The sequence below is a fragment of the Mya arenaria genome, chromosome 15 (assembly GCF_026914265.1).
Source record: "Mya arenaria isolate MELC-2E11 chromosome 15, ASM2691426v1".
Taxonomy (NCBI): Eukaryota; Metazoa; Mollusca; class Bivalvia; order Myida; family Myidae; genus Mya; species Mya arenaria.
Window position 1 is genome coordinate 24255045 of NC_069136.1, and position 19652 is coordinate 24274696.

At 36.9% G+C, this 19652-nt stretch overlaps 1 protein-coding gene across 1 annotated transcript in view; it reads right to left on the minus strand.

The window, feature by feature from the left end:
• LOC128219925 (uncharacterized) overlaps positions 1-17702 on the minus strand; it is an 80791-nt gene extending 63089 nt beyond the window's left edge. The window contains exons 1-15 of the mRNA XM_052928103.1: positions 17530-17702; positions 15765-15880; positions 15151-15335; positions 14572-14698; positions 14162-14232; positions 12075-12216; positions 11295-11359; positions 10153-10354; positions 6790-6989; positions 5674-5799; positions 4980-5128; positions 4246-4402; positions 3438-3713; positions 2548-2730; positions 2172-2309 (exon numbers count right to left, since the gene is read on the minus strand). Of these exons, the coding sequence (XP_052784063.1) occupies positions 2172-2309; positions 2548-2730; positions 3438-3713; positions 4246-4402; positions 4980-5128; positions 5674-5799; positions 6790-6989; positions 10153-10354; positions 11295-11359; positions 12075-12216; positions 14162-14232; positions 14572-14698; positions 15151-15335; positions 15765-15849 (2106 nt within the window). The 5' untranslated portion in view covers positions 15850-15880; positions 17530-17702. The remainder of the gene's footprint in view (positions 1-2171; positions 2310-2547; positions 2731-3437; positions 3714-4245; positions 4403-4979; positions 5129-5673; positions 5800-6789; positions 6990-10152; positions 10355-11294; positions 11360-12074; positions 12217-14161; positions 14233-14571; positions 14699-15150; positions 15336-15764; positions 15881-17529) is intronic.
• Positions 17703-19652: the final 1950 nt, after the last annotated feature.

Here is a 19652-nt window from a genome sequence, read left to right on the forward strand (position 1 = left end):
TCCAAATCAAAACATAATACAGTACATGGATTGTTGTACTATAAAATATTTCGATAGGTTGTTTTTTTTCGCAACTTTATGGATTTTTCAAAGAAATAAAAAATAAACTAGAAGCGCCGCAATGCGACGAAACCAGGTTTTTGTTATGGGCAATCAGAAATTATAGCCAATTAGTTTGTTGTATGAGCAAGTTCCATCTGCAGCTTCATATAAGCTATATTCACACTAAGATTCATCACTATCCATCAATTCTAACTAAGTTGTTGGGCAGAAAAACATTTTTCTATTTTAGGAACAGTGACCTTGACCCCACTTCCCAAGCTAGCTCTTCACATAAGCTACCTTCGCTCTAAGTTTCATCAATATCTATCAATGCTAACTAAAGTTATTGGGCAGAAACCATTTTTCTATTTTTAGTAACAGTGACCTTGACCCCACCCCCCTCAAAAGAAATTCCAAGCTTGCTCTTCACATAAGCTACTAGTACCTACACACAAAATTTCGTCAATATCTATCAATCCTGACTAAAGTTATTAGGCAGAAACCATTTTTCTATTTTTAGTAACAGTGACCTTGACCTTAGCTCCACCCCCCTTAAAAGTAATCCCAAGCTAGCTCTGTACATAAGCTACCTACACACCAAGTTTTATCAATATCTATCAATGCTAACTAAAGTTATTTGGTAAGAAAACATTTTTCTATTTCAAGTAACAGTGACATTGACCGTAGCCCCTCCCCACTCAAAAGCAATCCCAAGCTAGCTCTTCACATGCTACCTACACACCAAGTTTCATCAATATCTGTCAATCCCAACTAAAGTTATTAGGCAGAAACCATTTTTCTAATTTTAGTAATAGTGACCTTGACCTTAGCCCCTCCCCACTCAAAAGCAATTCCAAGCTAGCTCTTCACATAAGCTACCTACACACTAAGTTTCATCAATATCTATCAATGCTAACTTATGTTATTGGGCAGAAACCATTTTTCTATTTTTAGTAACAGGCGACCTTGACCTTAGCCCCACCCCCCTCAAAAGCAATCCCAGCCTCAAAAGCAATCCCAAGCTAGCTCTGTACATAAGCTACCTACACACCAAGTTTCATCAATATCGGTCAATGCTAACTAAAGTTATTGGGCAGAAACCATCTTTCTATTTTAAGTAACAGTGACCTTGACCATTTTTCTATTTTAAGTAATAGTGACATTGACCTTAGCCCCTCCCCACTCAAAAGCAATCCCAAGCTAGCTCTTCACATAAGCAACTTACACCCCAAGTTTCATCAATATCAGTCAATGCTAACTAAAGTTATTGGGCAGAAACCATTTTTCTATTTTAAGTAACAGTGACCTTGACCTTAGCCCCTCCCCCCTCAATAGCAATCCCAAGCTTGCTCTTCACATAAGCTACCTACACACCAACTTTCGTCAATATCTATCAATCCTAACTAAAGTTATTGGGCAGAAACCATTTTTCTATTTTTAGTAACAGGCGACCTTGACCTTAGCCCCACCCCCCTCAAAAGCAATCCCAAGCTAGCTCTTCACATAAGCTACCTACACACCAAGTTTCATCAATATCTGTCAATGCTAACTAAAGTTACTGGGCAGAAACCATTTTTCTATTTTAGGTAACAGTGACCTTGACCATTTTTCTATTTTAAGTAATAGTGACATTGACCTTAGTCCCTCCCCCCTCAGAAGCAATCCCAAGCTAGCTCTTCACATAAACAACTTACACACCAAGTTTCGTCAATATCTATCAATGCTAACTAAAGTTATTAGGCAGAAACCATTTTTCTATTTTTAGTAACAGTGACCTTGACCTTAGCCCCACCCCCTCAAAAGCAATCCCAAGCTAGCTCTTCCCATAAGCTACCTACACACCAAGTTTCATCAATATCTATCAATGCTAACTAAAGTTATTGAACAGAAACCAATGTTTGACGACCGCCCGCCCGCCCGTCCGACAACCTCATTCTAATAACCCGGTTTTCGTTGAAAACCTGGTTAAAAATCTTTGCAAAATGCAGTTCATGTGTATTCAGGCATGATCATTAAATATTATGTAAAGGTTTCAATTTCTGATCTGATTGATTCGCAAAAAAAGCGTGAAAATTAAACCTTGAGAAAATAGAACAATAACAATTATGTGCTAAAACCCTCAACCTTACCAAGTCAATGTTTGGATAGTAGGGCAGATGTTTATAGAGAACATACACCCTCGTGTCTTCCAGCTCAGCACACCAGGCGTCTCGGGGAAGACAGAGTATCATCCCCTGGCTCTCCAATACTTCCAGAAGTAGGTCACGCTGAAAATTTCCATAAAGATCAATTCAACACTGATTATGAATGTACATGTATTGGATCTATCTTACCAACAGACATTACCATAGGTTTAACCTTTGGAATCGTTGATTCTTGGTCATGATAAAATTACGTGTTATAAATAAAATACTGAATAATATTATGATTCCAAAAACTGTTCATTCAAACATACACTGTAAGACCTACATGTCTGCTGCTTACTGTTCAAAGAAAATTACCAACCTCCCTTTCGTTGGGTATCAGCTGTTGAAGGTCCTTCAAGGTCCAACAGGGTCTACTTGTGCCAAAGAACCTCCAGTTTGCTTTGCTGGGAGGGCTTTGTAGCTTGAGAATCACTTCCTGTAGGAAAGGGTAGTCCGAGATTCCACAAGCTTCGGAAAGGTCAGAGAAGTACAGCAGTTGGCCCTGGAAATTTCAAACACAGGTTATTGTATTGTATATATATATGTTCAGAAAATTTGTAGGGGACATTGCTGGGACTGCACATGGGTGTGAGAATCACATTTTGTACAAATGGGCAAAAAATCAGATGTACAAAAAGTTATTTTAAGCAATAATTTCCCCATGCTCTATTGAGTATGCCTTAAAGCTAACCCAGGGAATGAGAGAAATATTTTTGGTGAGTATTATTATACAGATCATATTACGGTCGAAACCCGTTGACGTGACAACTCGCTGGGCTTGATTTCTTCTTCCTTGGCTTGAACTGGATGTAAAGGACCGACTGTTTTCTATTGAATGTAAAAATTCCAGTTTGGCTTGAATTTCCTAAGGCTTGAGATGTTTTTGCCAGTCCCTTTGAGTTAGAGCCAACGTTTTTTTTTTGTATTGTTGGAATACCCTTACGACAATTTAGGGTAGGGCTTGTAATTTGGGAATCTCTTCTTGTAGAAATATGTAGTCACAAAGTCAACAAGCAAAATGAAGATGAAAGTTTGCTATGGCACATAGAAGCTTTAAAGGAACTCTAACCACTAAGTTTGACCTTGACCTTGAAGCAAAAAACTGGAACATGCGGGTAAATAGGTTTTGAAATCAGAATATGACCCCAAGTAATGAATCTATTTGGTCTGGCTTAATTATCACTACATAAAATAAAAATAGAATTTTACCCAGTTGCTCATACAATCCATTACTTTTCCAACCATGGAAGAAACTCTTGCACTATCTGAGGCAAAGCTCTTCCAAATTTCGTTTTTCTCAGATGTCTCCTTGGCAATGTCCTTGACACTTGTGGCCTTGAACTTGGTATTATTCAAGGCGTCAATGGCAGCCTTCATCTCCTCTTGAAATGGGGTAAAGTACCAGAAAAGATGATGATTGAATGACTTTTTCACATCGGCTACAAGCTTTTGAATGGTTGATTTTGGGTCTTTGTTTTCAACATTCTGAAAAATAAAATCACACATTTTTAGACAACCATGCAGTGCTCAAGAGCGCCACTGACAGTGACAGAATTTCGCACTCGGCTTAATGATAAATCCTAAAAAAGTATGTTTTCAAGATAGAAGTAAAAAATCTATTGTCTGATTCAATACCTTCTTACAATTATAACAATATAGAAAATTGAACTAGGGCTAAAAAATCTAAATTTGGTACTAACATGACAGATAAGAACTTTGAGCCTGCGGTTAAAATTCTAAATTTGGTACTTACATGAATTGTAAAACAGTATAGAAATTTGAGCTTGCACTTAATAATCTAAATTTGGTACTTACATAACAGTATAGAAATTTGAGCTTGCGCTTAAAAATCTATATTTGGACTTACATGTATAACAGCATAGAAATTTGAGCTTGTGCTGTGCTTAAGAATTTTTATTTCCAAGACTATTATAACAATACCATGACTTCTTTTTTTAATAGAGGGCAAGCTAAAATTTAGCCTATCCAATATTTTTTGTAAAAATAAAAAAATTACCATCCAGGTAGAGATAAGACGAGGAGGTGCGTCGTTGCCTTTATTCCAGACATCGTTAGAGGAACCGATGATGGACTCTACTGTATCATACAACCGTCTCCCAGCAACCAGGTGCTGCTGACCAAAGAAGTGAAGCCGTCGCTGCATCTGGTCTCGACTGAAACAGTAGCAATCAAAATAATGCTTCTTAAAATTATTAAATAGTACTTTTTCGGGGAGTTATGACTATATATGAAGAAATATTTATAAATCATATTGACTTGACAGGCCCTACTTTAGAAAGGGAGGTAGACCTCTCTCACAGGAAAATTTTGGGGATTTTTTCGAAAAATATGATTGGGCTGAAATCAGTTGCAGTGTAATTACGTGTTTTTTTCTGACCAATTCTGGGCCGAGGGCTTGTTCCCAATTCTAAAACATATACCTTTTTCCCAAAAGTTTAAAGAAATTTCTCAATTTCTGTTAAAAAACATCAAGAAATTGAATCCCAAACCGTTTTTGTATCCAACAATTAGTATATCCTTAAAGACACCATTCCTTTAAATTTATTGTCTAATTTTAAAGCATTCTAGTACATTTCTAAGAAGACTGACAATTTTAGTCAAAATAACGCGGTTTTTCTAATAAGAAAACCCTCAAAATGGTGAAAAAACCCACTGTCATAACAATTTTTTAATCATAATTTATTGAACAAAATATGCACATGTACAGAAGTAAATAATGAGCAGAATTACCCCATGCTCTCATCGAGTATGCCTTCAAGTTTACGTCCCTTGTTTTCTAGTTGCTTAGCAACCTGGTTCCTATATCTGTCAGCAATATCCTTCAAGCCTGGGTCGGTGTCAGAAGTTAACCCAAGCAGCACGATCACCACATCTGGACACTGGTCAACACAAAAATAACAGGTAAAATTAACAGCTTAAATCAGCCTCATAGTTTGTTAGTATTTTTAGTTCTGCATTATGACACAGGGCCGATCTGGACACTGGTCGACACAGAAATAACAGGTAAAATTAACAGCTTAAATAAACTTAAGTTAAGTTTTTCTTTTTTCACTTTTGTATCTGACATGACGCAGGACTGAGTATACAGTACATAAATTTCCCACTTAGATCCATTGAAAATGTTGGCTGATGTAATATTTTATGTGAAGTAATTTACCCAGTAATAATTATTTAATATATTTATCAATTCCCGATTTATTCCGAAATTAGTGGATATTTCTTGGTATTTATCTTGTGCTTATCAGCTAAACACACAAACCTGACATAGTGAAACTTAAAAATATCCTTATAAACTTATTTTAATCTTAATACTGTTTTTATAAAAAAAATCACATTGTCATAACATTTTCCACATTTAGATTTCAGACCCGAGAATTAGAGTAAACCTAAATCCAAACATCCATATTTATAGAGTAACAGTTACCTTGGAGATGACCTTGGCAATGTTGTTAACAAGGACATCAGGATAATCACAGTCAGGGCCATCGGAAAAAAACTGGTATGACATCACAACCACGCTGGCTTTACTCAGGAACATGTCAGTTAGACCCTGGGGAAATAACATTGTAAAGACTTAAGAGAAATGTAAAATATATAATTTTATATCACATTTATAAAACAAGTAAAATAACCTGTACAGCTTTATAGTGATGAACATTATACTGTACAGGTTTTCAATTCTGCTATATTAAAGTGATTTCCATTTACCACTCCAGTGTGACAAACAATTTCTTACGGTCGTCTGGTTAGCGCACTCGCTTCTCCACTAGGACACGTGGGTTTGATTCCCAGCGCATGCGAGTCTGGTTTGTGGTGACCAGAACGGACAAGTGGTTTTGGTTTCCACTACACCACAAGACCACACTCGCGCTAGCATTGTGTGGATGAGAGCGATTCATATAATATTGTAAAAACCTTTTTTACAATTGATGTAAAATAATAAGTTTAAACTAAACTTTAACCAGTGTTTATCATGGAAAAGCTCCAAACGAGATCAAAACCAGTATCCTTGGATATGGAGTCTCATAGGCTAACAACACAAATACTATTGACAATGTTACATGAGTTGTTATTTGGTATAGCATAAGCATGGAGGAGTGAACACCAAAGCTTGTTTATTCTTGTAATTTTTTTTGTCAAACAAGAGACATTATTCGCTATTTATCAAAGCAGGAGTTGTGCTTCTTGCTGTACGGCAACGTGTGTACCAAGTTTCATTTGAATATCTTAAGCAGTTTTTGAGTTGAGGGCAAGGTTAATGTTTTTGCATGACGCTGCCACAGCCAACAAACCAAGGTCATCTAATGACCCAACTTTTTAAACTGAAAAACAGATAAACAAAAAAATAAAACTATATTTAATTCATAAAAACATGCCACTGCAACAAGCCACTGCCGTTCATTTAAATCGTTTTCACGGAGAGTCCTTTCAGAATGACATTTTGCATCATTATTTTTTCGCGTCAGCTCATTTTCTGTGTACCACCGATAAGTGGTGGAGCTGGTGTTTAGTGGCCGTGTTAGTACTGAACTTAACTCACCAAATCCATAGCAACTTCAAACATGTTCACAGTGGCACCACCAAGTTTCGCATTTGCCTCAATCCTGAGCAGAGATTTTTTGCTGATGTCATTTTCCCCGAGGAGAACAGCAATAGGACTCCAGGGCATCGCGTCATCAGTGAGAAGGACAAACTTGCACCCAGATGCAGAAAACGTAGGTCGATTCATCTTTACATTGTCTGAAAATGAGGTTGAAGCATTGTATCTAGTTATTGAGAACTTAAAGAAAATGCATGAATCACTTGACAGAGACCCAAGATTCCAAATTTTAAAATACCACGTACAGTCGAACCTCGTTAGCTTGAACTTCCAGGGATAGGCAAAAATATCTCAAATCTCATTGGCTCTAATGCTCAGGGACAGGCGAAAATATCTCAAATCTCATTGGCTCTAACGCTCAGGGACAGGCGAAAATATCTCAAATCTCATTGGCTCTAACGCTCAGGGACCGGCGAAAATATCTCAAATCTCATTGGCTCTAACGCTCAGGGACCGGCGAAAATATCTCAAATCTCATTGGCTCTAACGCTCAGGGACAGGTGAAAATATCTCAAATCTCATTGGCTCTAATGCTCAGGGACAGGCGAAAATATCTCAAATCTCATTGGCTCTAACGCTCAGGGACAGGCGAAAATATCTCAAATCTCATTGGCTCTAACGCTCAGGGACAGGCGAAAATATCTCAAATCTCATTGGCTCTAACGCTCAGGGACAGGCAAAAATATCTCAAATCTCATTGGCTCTAACGCTCAGGGACAGGCAAAAATATCTCAAATCTCATTGGCTCTAACGCTCAGGGACAGGCGAAAATATCTCAAATCTCATTGGCTCTAACGCTCAGGGACAGGCAAAAATATCTCAAATCTCATTGGCTCTAACGCTCAGGGACAGGCAAAAATATCTCAAATCTCATTGGCTCTAACGCTCAGGGACAGGCGAAAATATCTCAAATCTCATTGGCTCTAACGCTCAGGGACAGGCGAAAATATCTCAAATCTCATTGGCTCTAACGCTCAGGGACCGGCGAAAATATCTCAAATCTCATTGGCTCTAACGCTCAGGGACAGGCAAAAATATCTCAAATCTCATTGGCTCTAACGCTCAGGGACAGGCAAAAATATCTCAAATCTCATTGGCTCTAACGCTCAGGGACAGGCGAAAATATCTCAAATCTCATTGGCTCTAACGCTCAGGGACAGGCGAAAATATCTCAAATCTCATTGGCTCTAACGCTCAGGGACAGGCAAAAATATCTCAAATCTCATTGGCTCTAACGCTCAGGGACAGGCGAAAATATCTCAAATCTCATTGGCTCTAACACTCAGGGACAGGCGAAAATATCTCAAATCTCATTGGCTCTAACGCTCAGGGACAGGCGAAAATATCTCAAATCTCATTGGCTCTAACGCTCAGGGACAGGCGAAAATATCTCAAATCTCATTGGCTCTAACGCTCAGGGACCGGCGAAAATATCTCAAATCTCATTGGCTCTAACGCTCAGGGACCGGCGAAAATATCTCAAATCTCATTGGCTCTAACGCTCAGGGACCGGCGAAAATATCTCAAATCTCATTGGCTCTAACGCTCAGGGACAGGCGAAAATATCTCAAATCTCATTGGCTCTAACGCTCAGGGACAGGCGAAAATATCTCAAATCTCATTGGCTCTAACGCTCAGGGACAGGCGAAAATATCTCAAATCTCATTGGCTCTAACGCTCAGGGACAGGCGAAAATATCTCAAATCTCATTGGCTCTAACGCTCAGGGACAGGCGAAAATATCTCAAATCTCATTGGCTCTAACGCTCAGGGACAGGCGAAAATATCTCAAATCTCATTGGCTCTAACGCTCAGGGACAGGCGAAAATATCTCAAATCTCATTGGCTCTAACGCTCAGGGACAGGCGAAAATATCTCAAATCTCATTGGCTCTAACGCTCAGGGACAGGCGAAAATATCTCAAATCTCATTGGCTCTAACGCTCAGGGACAGGCGAAAATATCTCAAATCTCATTGGCTCTAACGCTCAGGGACCGGCGAAAATATCTCAAATCTCATTGGCTCTAACGCTCAGGGACCGGCGAAAATATCTCAAATCTCATTGGCTCTAACGCTCAGGGACCGGCGAAAATATCTCAAATCTCATTGGCTCTAACGCTCAGGGACAGGCGAAAATATCTCAAATCTCATTGGCTCTAACGCTCAGGGACAGGCGAAAATATCTCAAATCTCATTGGCTCTAACGCTCAGGGACAGGCGAAAATATCTCAAATCTCATTGGCTCTAACGCTCAGGGACAGGCGAAAATATCTCAAATCTCATTGGCTCTAACGCTCAGGGACAGTCGAAAATATCTCAAATCTCATTGGCTCTAACGCTCAGGGACAGGCGAAAATATCTCAAATCTCATTGGCTCTAACGCTCAGGGACAGGCGAAAATATCTCAAATCTCATTGGCTCTAACGCTCAGGGACAGGCGAAAATATCTCAAATCTCATTGGCTCTAACGCTCAGGGACAGGCGAAAATATCTCAAATCTCATTGGCTCTAACGCTCAGGGACAGGCGAAAATATCTCAAATCTCATTGGCTCTAACGCTCAGGGACAGGCGAAAATATCTCAAATCTCATTGGCTCTAACGCTCAGGGACAGGCGAAAATATCTCAAATCTCATTGGCTCTAACGCTCAGGGACCGGCGAAAATATCTCAAATCTCATTGGCTCTAACGCTCAGGGACAGGCGAAAATATCTCAAATCTCATTGGCTCTAACGCTCAGGGACAGGCGAAAATATCTCAAATCTCATTGGCTCTAACGCTCAGGGACCGGCGAAAATATCTCAAATCTCATTGGCTCTAACGCTCAGGGACAGGCGAAAATACATTGAGCCTCAGAAAATTCAAGCCAAGCGAGAATCTTTACCTTCAGTTTAAAAAAATTGTCCTTTACATCTAGTTGGAGCCAACAAGAAAAATGGTGCTAAGTATGTTCGAGCCAACAGGAATAGACTGTATATTATTAAAAGTTACCAAATACTCAAACATTTTCTACCTGAAACCTGTGTGACAAATAATATGACACTATTTTTCCCTGAGGCTGTTCACCATATTAATGGGGTTTTTTTCATATCTGCATACTGCATACTGGGGGTGATTCCCAGCCTTGGCATATATGAGTTTGGTTCGCTGTCACGAAGCTGGCCAAGGAGATTCTCTCCCAACAACACAATACAATGCCTTTGCCCAAGTCATGTCAATCAGTGAGAGTGAATTTATAATGAATCAATACAAATATTAATTCACAACCATTGAAAAGCAAATAAAAGGTAAACTAAATGACTTACTTGTGACCTTTATATCGGTGTAGATGGGCTCTGTAGGGGAGATTAAGGGGCAGCCCCCTATTTTGATGCTTCCCTCATACCCTGGGGGCAAAATTCCAAGGCCTGTGGCAGAAAGGTCAATCTGCACTAGTGACCTCTCCCACGCCCTAATAATGAATTCAATGGACTCTTCCGTTATATGGGGACAGCCTGCAAGCTCTATCTGCAAAATTATGCATAGGAGATTTTTTATTTTGTTCAACTAAAAGTTACTTAATTTGAGATGATTCAACATAAAATATTATGGACATTAAAGCAATTTGATTGGTCAACAGTAATTATAGGCTAAATATTGACCAATCAAAAATGTTTTTGCAAACCAAAGATTTAACCAGTTTTTTACAATTGGCTGCTGAACTTTTATGGTGTTTATCATGTGTACCAAACACTTTTCAAATATGTCATCCCATTCATGAATTATTACCCTGACACTGTAATTTTGGAAATTTTTAAATTGAAATGAGGTCAAACAAGTGTCACCATGTTACCAAAGTGAAACTTGACCTGCATTTTATGGTATTAAACATGACTATCAAAATTAATTTAAATCTGTAACTCTTTTCTGAATTAATGTTTGGACTCCAGACTAAGGTTGACATGTACAGATTGTTTTTACAGTGTCCAAACATACTGACCAACTGATTGACAAGCTCACTCATACTCACTCATGTAATATATATTTAGAAATAGTGAGAGAGAAAACGAGAGAGAAAGAGCGAGAGAGAGAGAGAGAGCGAGACCGAGACCAAGACAGCAAAACAGAGACATAGAGAGCCAGAGAGGGCGAGAGAGGGAGAGGGAGAGAGTGACAGAGAAAGAGTGAGACCGAGACCGAGAGAGCAAAAGAGAGACATAGAGAGCCAGAGAGGGCGAGAGAGGGAGAGAGAGTGAGAGAGAGAGTGAGACCGAGACCGAGAGAGCAAAAGAGAGACATAGAGAGCCAAAGAGGGCGAGAGAGAGAGAGTGAGAGAGGGAGAGGGGGAGGAGTAAGCTTGCTGGTTAGTCAATTGGTCATTTTTATGCTGGACAAATTATATATATATATATATATAACCATTTGTTAAGGATATCTCAGGTAGCAATATTTTTCTCCCAATACTTACATACTGAACTCCAGTAAACACTTTTGTCATCCAGCGAACTCCTGCATTGGTCAAATTGTAGCAACCTGAAAGAGTAGCGATAAAGAATTATCTGATTAACATCAGGGTAAAGCAAGGCCAGTGTTTTGAGCCAGCCTCAAGTCAATATTCTGGGCCCATGTTTTAGAAAAGTCTAGATTCCTTTTTCTGGGCTGTTGCTTTTGAACAGTTTAAAATTGAAGTCTAGACACAGGACCGAAAAAACATTATTTTTTATATTTATTCAAATATGTTATTGCTGTTCTAGCATAGCAATGATGGTGAAACATGCTAAGGGCCAATTGTTCACAACTTTGTAGAGTTAACAATGTGATTAAGGGCAGCGTTGTTAACTTTTAAACATGAAATATCCAATGATGTGCTCACATTTTCAAATATAAACTAGTACAGCTGAGACAAATCTCACAAATCTTGTTAGATATACAGCAAATCACAGGTGTATCCATTAGATTTCCATAGCAGTAACGATTTGAAAGTTAACAACGATAACATAAAGGGCATTGTTAGCTTGATCAAAGTTCTAAACAACCGATGCAGTATGTATTACCTCTCCAAAGTTCAATTATTGTTTGCATATATTTTTCATTTTTCATTTTTTACTCTTTGTGTCATCAAATAGACCATTCTAAGCTCTGGCCCAAAATTCTAGAATCACCTTAAATCTTATATGACACATTTTGGACACTTTTGCACAATATCGAATAAATACGGCTATTTTTATCAAACGCTTTCCAAACTTACCCATAAGTGAGACATGGGTGACTTCCTTAAACACAAGGTCCCACTTGGCGAGAATGTACCAGACGGCATCAGTCAGCTGGTCCGTACCGCTGAACTTGAGGCCTGTCACATCAGACTCTCGACACTGAGTCTTAAGGAAGCTCTGTAAATAACAGAAAAGATTTGGTTCTTTAGGTCTATATAATCTCCTGTGAAAACACATTGAAAGTATAAAAACTAGGGATGGAAACCGGATACCAAATCGGTATCCGGATATTCGTATCAAGTATTCGAATACTATCCGGATACTCGTATCAAATTGTTTTCATAATAAGTAAATTTCCTATTATAGGTCACCAACCTGTTATTTGACATAATTGTCCACTTAATTTATAAATCGTCTTATGGCAATTTCACTTTTTCATTCATTCGTTCTCAGTCTTAATAATTTATAATGTTATAATCAAAGCTAAACAACTCATTTTACGTCATTAAACTCATGATGAATACCACATAAACACCTCACGAATTTGATAGTCACTTCGGCCGAAGTGGTTGCTTGGTTACGGCCACGTCTTTTCGAGTTTGATATTTATCAGCAGGTTTCATGTTAAATGACGCTTTGATTATTTGATAGTCGATTGTAATTTTATTTCATTACATTGTTTGATTTAATGCAATACCTACAATTTCTGCGGTGTCTTGTAATGAAGGATATAATTGCGGAAAAGATAAGAAGACAAAAAGACAATCTGATTTTTCTTTATTTACATGCGTGTACTTTTTTATTTATCAATAAACTAAACATGGATTAATGATCAATCCGTTTAATATCAACTAGTGCCAATTAGTGTCAATTTAGCACATTTGAGATCATAAAACAACACTTGTCATTGTAAACAAGGTCATAGAACTTCACAGGGTGCTGCACAAGGACACAATATCACGCCTTGTGCAAACACCCAATTAGTCCTTAGCAGACGATTTGTGACACATACCCGCTTCGCGACAGACACTGTTGATCGCCTGAAATATTTCATCTGAAAAGTTTTATAACAATTGCTTTGTCTCTGCTAAGCTATTTCATTAAAATTTTAATTCTTAACGAATATTCGAATACCCATTTTGGTAATCGAATACTTGCGTGATATCCGGATACTCGGAAATTCGCTTCCATCCCTAATAAAAACAAGAGGCCCATGAGATCCAATGCTTTACTGGCATAGCTCTTTTGTTTGTTTGTTTTCAATCTAGAGCATATATCCTGACAGAGTTAAGGGAGAAAACTGTTCACAGTCAGTACAGGTTGTCTTTCTTAAACTGTACTTTTCACCTCTTTACAAAGGCAAGGTAATGAAAAGGAAAACACAAGAAAAAACAACATTTACTGAATACAAGTTGGCTCTATTAGACTTGGCAACAATAACATAATTTCAAGGGCCATAATCCAGTAATGCATGGGCTAATTTGATTGGTTTTAGAAAGAAGCTCTCATTGTATCTAACTACTGTAGAAGTTATATTAAAATACTATTAAAACTGAAGACTTTATTGCCTTCACTAGTATTTTTTTAACAGACGTACAGCAGACAGACACTGCAATTGCACAAGCTCTTCTGGCCCTTGTTTCAGTTTACAAAACATGGCTAACCATGAAGTTTTTTTTAGTTAACAAATCATGGCTAACATTATAGTTTTTGATTTAGTTCACAATTCATGGCTAAATTGTAATTTTTGTTTTTGTTTACAAATCATGGCTAACACTGTAGTTTTTGTTTTAGTTTACAATTCATGGCTAAATTGAATTTTTTGTTTTTGTTTACAAATCATGGCTAACATTGTAGTTTTTGTTTTAGTTTACAATTCATGGCTTACACTGTAGTTTTTGCATATATTTATTAATTATGGTTACCAGAAGCAAGATTATTTGTTATGTCTAAGTCGACAGTTTTATGTGTCAAGTTAAAGCAATGCTCAGACAATACAATTACTTTTTCTCGAAAAACAACCTTGTACACAAATTCTGGGAACCAAAAAGTAAGCAAATATTAGATCCAGAGGTAACACTCAATTAAAACATCTTCAATCTCTCTAAATTAAATGTCTTACCAAACAAAACTGAAGATTTAGAGAACCAAAGTCTGTTGTTGACTCCAAAATATCTGCTCTGGTGAGATCAACTGCAAGATTAAGGCAGGATTATATAACATTGGGTTATATCATGGGTTTTTTAGTCTTAGGACAAAATCTTTTAGCAACTTTTAATAAGGGTTGTCCCAAAATAGTGTATGTATGATTATATAGTAAGTTTAATTTTCAATATGATATAACTATAAAACTTTTCAATGTTAAGAAACATTTATATAAGCGGTCTCTCACTTTTGACAAGAGACCACTAATATAAATGTCAATTTACATTGAAAACTCTTCAGTACAAATTTTGATGCTTATTTAATAAAAAACGTTGGTTCAACAGTAGGTAAAATATGCATGGATTGTTTTGTATTGACATTAATTACCTGGGTCCATGATTTTGGTGAGCTTTTGCTTCTGTTTCTGCAAGGATTGCGGAGATATAACATCAGCTAGGTTGACAGACTTGAACTTTGAAACAGGAGTCTTCTTGAGACGCGGTATCTTCAGAGCCTGTAAAAAGGGTAAAATGATTTCTTTTCAAAACTAGGAAAAGTATTTATCTTCGGTAACATAAATGTTAAAAACAACATTGAAAGCGCACCCTGTCCTTTTTCGGTAGCACCCTTCTGCCCTCATCGAGACTAGCATGGGTACACTTCTGCCCTCATCGAGACTAGCATGGGTACCCTCCTGCCTTCATAGAATTAAATGCTCTAGACTGTCAAATATTTTGTTTGCATTGTCAAAAACTTAAAATGAAATTATAAATACATACACTTTACAAACATGTGTCAGGCAGTTGAAACCTAATATTACCTCAATTAAACACAATTTCTAAAATTTCATAATGTTCAAGTTCTTCCTAGCCAAATTCAATGCGCTCTTCTAACACCAAGAACCCTGTCCCTTTTCTGCAGCCATATTTTTTAAATCCTGTCTTAAACCCTAATATGAATAAGTACCTCCGTCAAATTGTCATCTTCATCATCTTCGTCCTCACTGAAATAGGGCTCGTCTGAGTCCTCATCATTAAAATCATTACCAAAGTCAACATTCAACTCTGCCTTCTCTGTGAGTTGTGGTGCTCCTTTGCCCTTCTTCTTGGATGGTGGTGGTAAGGATGGGGGTAACGGAGCATCTTGTTGCCCTATAATGGATCATCAATTGATGTATTAGGGAAGCATAAAGTAAGGTTTAAGTTTATCTTAAACCCTAACTGAATCAATTATTGAAAAAGACACATTGACATTGAATTTGCAGTGAATTTACCGTGGCAACAAAACAATTTAAAAAAATTTTTTTCGACATATACGTATTTTTTTTACATGAAAGGGAAAACAAAACATTCTGGTTATTTTTTTTAATCATGTTCACAACCCAATTGTCAAAAAAGTTGAAATAAGTGTGTTGCTGTATTCAATTATTGTATATGTTAAAGTTTATAGTAGAAGTAGCTAAAACAATGAACTTAAATATTGTATTATTGATGTTTTTGTTTTTTATAGTCAAACAAAAAGATGTTCTTGCGCCCTTATAGAAAATTTATCATTAAAAAAATGTTTAACTAAAAACCGACCTTGGGCGCCTCCTGAGGCCTCATTGGGCATTTGTGAAGCTTTGCCTCCTGTTGACTCGCGGGCCGTTTGCTTTGTACGTGCCATTTTCCAGGGGATACCACACTATTGTTTAGATCTGAAGAAAAAACTATACATTTGCTGCAAATTTCATTGAAAAATATTTGATAATAAAAGGAGAAATTTCAAATACCTAAGGTTCTACAGTATGTGAAATTTATGAGGTACATGCACATAGAAATGCCCAGTTATTCTGAAGTTTAGCCAAAAAAATCTTTAAAAATTCATTTAATAACTAAATAACACACTCGGGGTGACACAATGGTTTCAGACCAGGTGCAAATATTGAGCAAGACAATTTGTTGGAATCCCAGGGTGCAGAGATGTTCCAGACATTGAAAAATAATTTAAAAAAAATAATCTGGCCAAGTATATTTCCCAGGTGACAGCCTCACCTGACCTATCAAAATCCTGCCTGTCAGTTTTAAAGTTTTGCATTTAGTCCCCATATGCCCGCAAACCCTACAGAGGGGCAAAACATTGAGAGAGGTTTGTTGTGCATCCTTAAACCAGAGGCGGCATGTGTCCTTAGTTAGATCGCAGTACTGGCCACTAACTTTCTGAGACTATAGCAGCTGTTTTGGCCTTTTAACACAGTGTTAAATGGTGTAGTCCTTTGCACGTGTGTTCTTAACTTTCTGGAACTATTTCCTGGTTTGTGGGTAGCAGGGTACTGACTCACACTGGGTAAACACTAAGAGAGAACCAGATGTTTATTGAATACCTGACCATGCAGGGTATCCGGGGTTTCATGGCATGCATAAACTTTGTATGGATGGAGCTTTAACACACATAAAAATTAGTCTAAAATATTAGACGTGTTATACGGGATTCTTCCAATCCCTAACGTCTAAACGGGAATGTGCAAAAAACGGGGGTGTTTTAAAAATATTGAAATTGTTTTAAGTGAAGTATTTTATGGTTGAAATTGATCATAAGAGTTATATTCATATTTTACCATGTAAGTGAAATGCTATTTTGCACTAAACAAGCATTTAATGCATTAAAACAAGTTGTTTACCTTTCCAATAAAACGAAAGTTGACTGACACAGAAAACAATTATGCAAAGGGAAACAACTCGATACAATCGTAATAACTCCGCCTCCTCCGACAAAGCTTCGAGATAGACCTCGTTATACAATCGTAACAACTCGGCCATGGCCGAAATGTTCCGAGCGATTTAAAACTGTGCCCTGAAGCCTTGCAGGTGCCCTTCATGTATATATCGTTGTGTTTTGACAGAATGAAATGAAGAAAAGCCGTCAAACTCATAATTATAAGTTGGATATTTATTTTTTGTGTACGGAACTAATATAATATAACATTATCTGGTAATATTTCTTGTTTTTATGATATTTTATAGACGCTATATGCTTTAACCCGGAATCCTGATCGGAACAACTACCCACTTTTGATACTAAACAATTTGTACGTGAAGGATATGCCATATCAAAAATCTTTAAAAAATCTGTCAACGTACAATTATTTGGACTAACATAAAAATGTGCAATTGATGCTTTCTCAGTTTGTATGGATGGAGCTTTAACACACATAAAAATGTGCAATTGATGCTTTCTCAGTTAAGACATGTTCAGAGAATATCATAAGTATAACGATTTATTTGTGAATAATGTCTAAATATATATAGGACTTGCTTTTACTAGCCATATTTAAAATTATGATTTCATTAGTTCCTATTTACATACCGGATTAATCAATTCGCATACATTTCCAATAGTAAGGATTTTTTATTCTATATCAATCTATATAACAAATGCATCTTGCTCGACGTGATGAAAAGAAGTAGATAAACGATTGTTTTTATTCCTAAATCAGTATATCGGAGCTATCGACTCCATTTATTTACAAAGTTGTCATGTTGCTGCTTCCCAAAATAAGTGAATGGTTCCCAAAACGTACTTGATTATCAAAATAACCGATTAAGGTTTTTTGTAAACCGGTTTCTTTCTGGTTTCTTGTTTGTTCCATTCAATATATACATGTATGTCTGAATACCCATTACATAATTTGTGAAACAGACTATAACTATTCTTGTTTATATCAGCCCGCATGGTCTTAGCATGCATTTTTTTATAGCTGCACAAAATAGCTAGTATATCTATATTAAATATAAATGGCTATTTAAAATGATTTTGTATTAGAATAAAACAAATACATCAAAATAAATAGTTCATCGATCCTTAAACATGATAAAACTGATAACCATTCTTGCAAGGAAGCTTCCATTTGATTTGTTTATTATTTAAACACCTTACCCAGAACTCATTGTTATCTACGTTGTATGTACATATCCATTAAATCAAAGTCTTCCAACGAGTTAAAACTGCATCAAATAAAATATTTCAAGTGGAAATAGATATGTTGCTGAATTTGGACTTTTAGTATGAGCTACACTGATTTTTTGTTAAAGAATCCGTAGTACGATAATAATGATGCTGTATTATTTCAAGTATATTTGTATTAATTTATTTCCTTTAATCGTTTAGAATATCATAGATATTGTTTTTTCCAGGCAATTTACGATTCTAACAATGTATAACGATCGATGGATGTTTTAGAAGTACTAGTATATTAATTGAACATATACGATTTATTATTAAGAACGTTCGCAATATTTGTAATAAATTTGCACCAGTCAATTGTAACCACGCCCCCCCCCCCCGGGTCCGGGGAGTAGCGGGGACTTTGACTTTCGGTCAAGCCAACCCCGACGAACAGATGGTAAAATCCCCGCCAAATGCCCCCCGCACCCCAGAGACCCTAGGTAATGCCCATTCCCTGCTATATTTTTGCGAACACAAAACCAACGCATTCACCTGGCTCTGCGGGGCCACATGGAAGGTAAAAACACGACCCATTTACCCGGTTATCCCCGGTTCCCCCGGACCTGGGGTGTGGGGGGGGTACAATTGACTGGTGCATAACAAAGAAACACTGGTTAAAATTTCTTGTAACAAAGCCTTATCCATAATCAAATTACAAAGGGACATAAGAAAATACCTATTTTTATTAAATAGGACAAAAATGAATTCAAATGTGTAATATGAACAGAACTTAAAGCTGCACTCTCACAGATATTCCATTTTTACAACTTTTTAGTTTTTTGTCTAGGAAAGTGCAAATTTTTGCGTAAATATCAGCAAACCGATGATATGATATTGCTGACAAAAAACAGATCGTAGATTTTCATATTTCCGTTCGAAAATTAATGTTTTATGGCTTTACTAACGGTTTAAGAAAAATGCATGAAACATCATTTTTTGAACTAAAATATAAAAATCTGCGATCTAATTTTTTGTCAGCAGTCTTATATGACTGCTTTCCATTTTTGCAAAAATTGTCTTGTTCCAAGACAAAAAATAAAAAAGTTGTCAAAACCTTTAATCTGTGAGAGTGCGGCTTTAACGACCATGTTAGTAACAGTGACTTTCGTGCATGTACGTCATCCAGCGGCTGGAGTAAGGGCCGTATTCAATAATCACCTTACATTAAACTTCAAGATTAAAATTCAATAATTTTGATTGGCCTGTGTATATATAGCTGACCAATAGGGTGAATGGAATCACTGAGGCATGTCTTAGGATAAGGATAAGATTTATATTGAATATTGGCAAACATTTGTCTAAATTCAACAATATAATGTCATTTGGGGCAAATATTCATACTCTCAGATATTATATATATCATACGAATAACAACATGTTGCAAACAATTACTGTTTTAAAGAAAGTTTATTTATTTTCAAACAAATATACGAACTTCGCAATTTCGCAAATGCGGACATAGGTAACTTACGATAGGTCTTGTT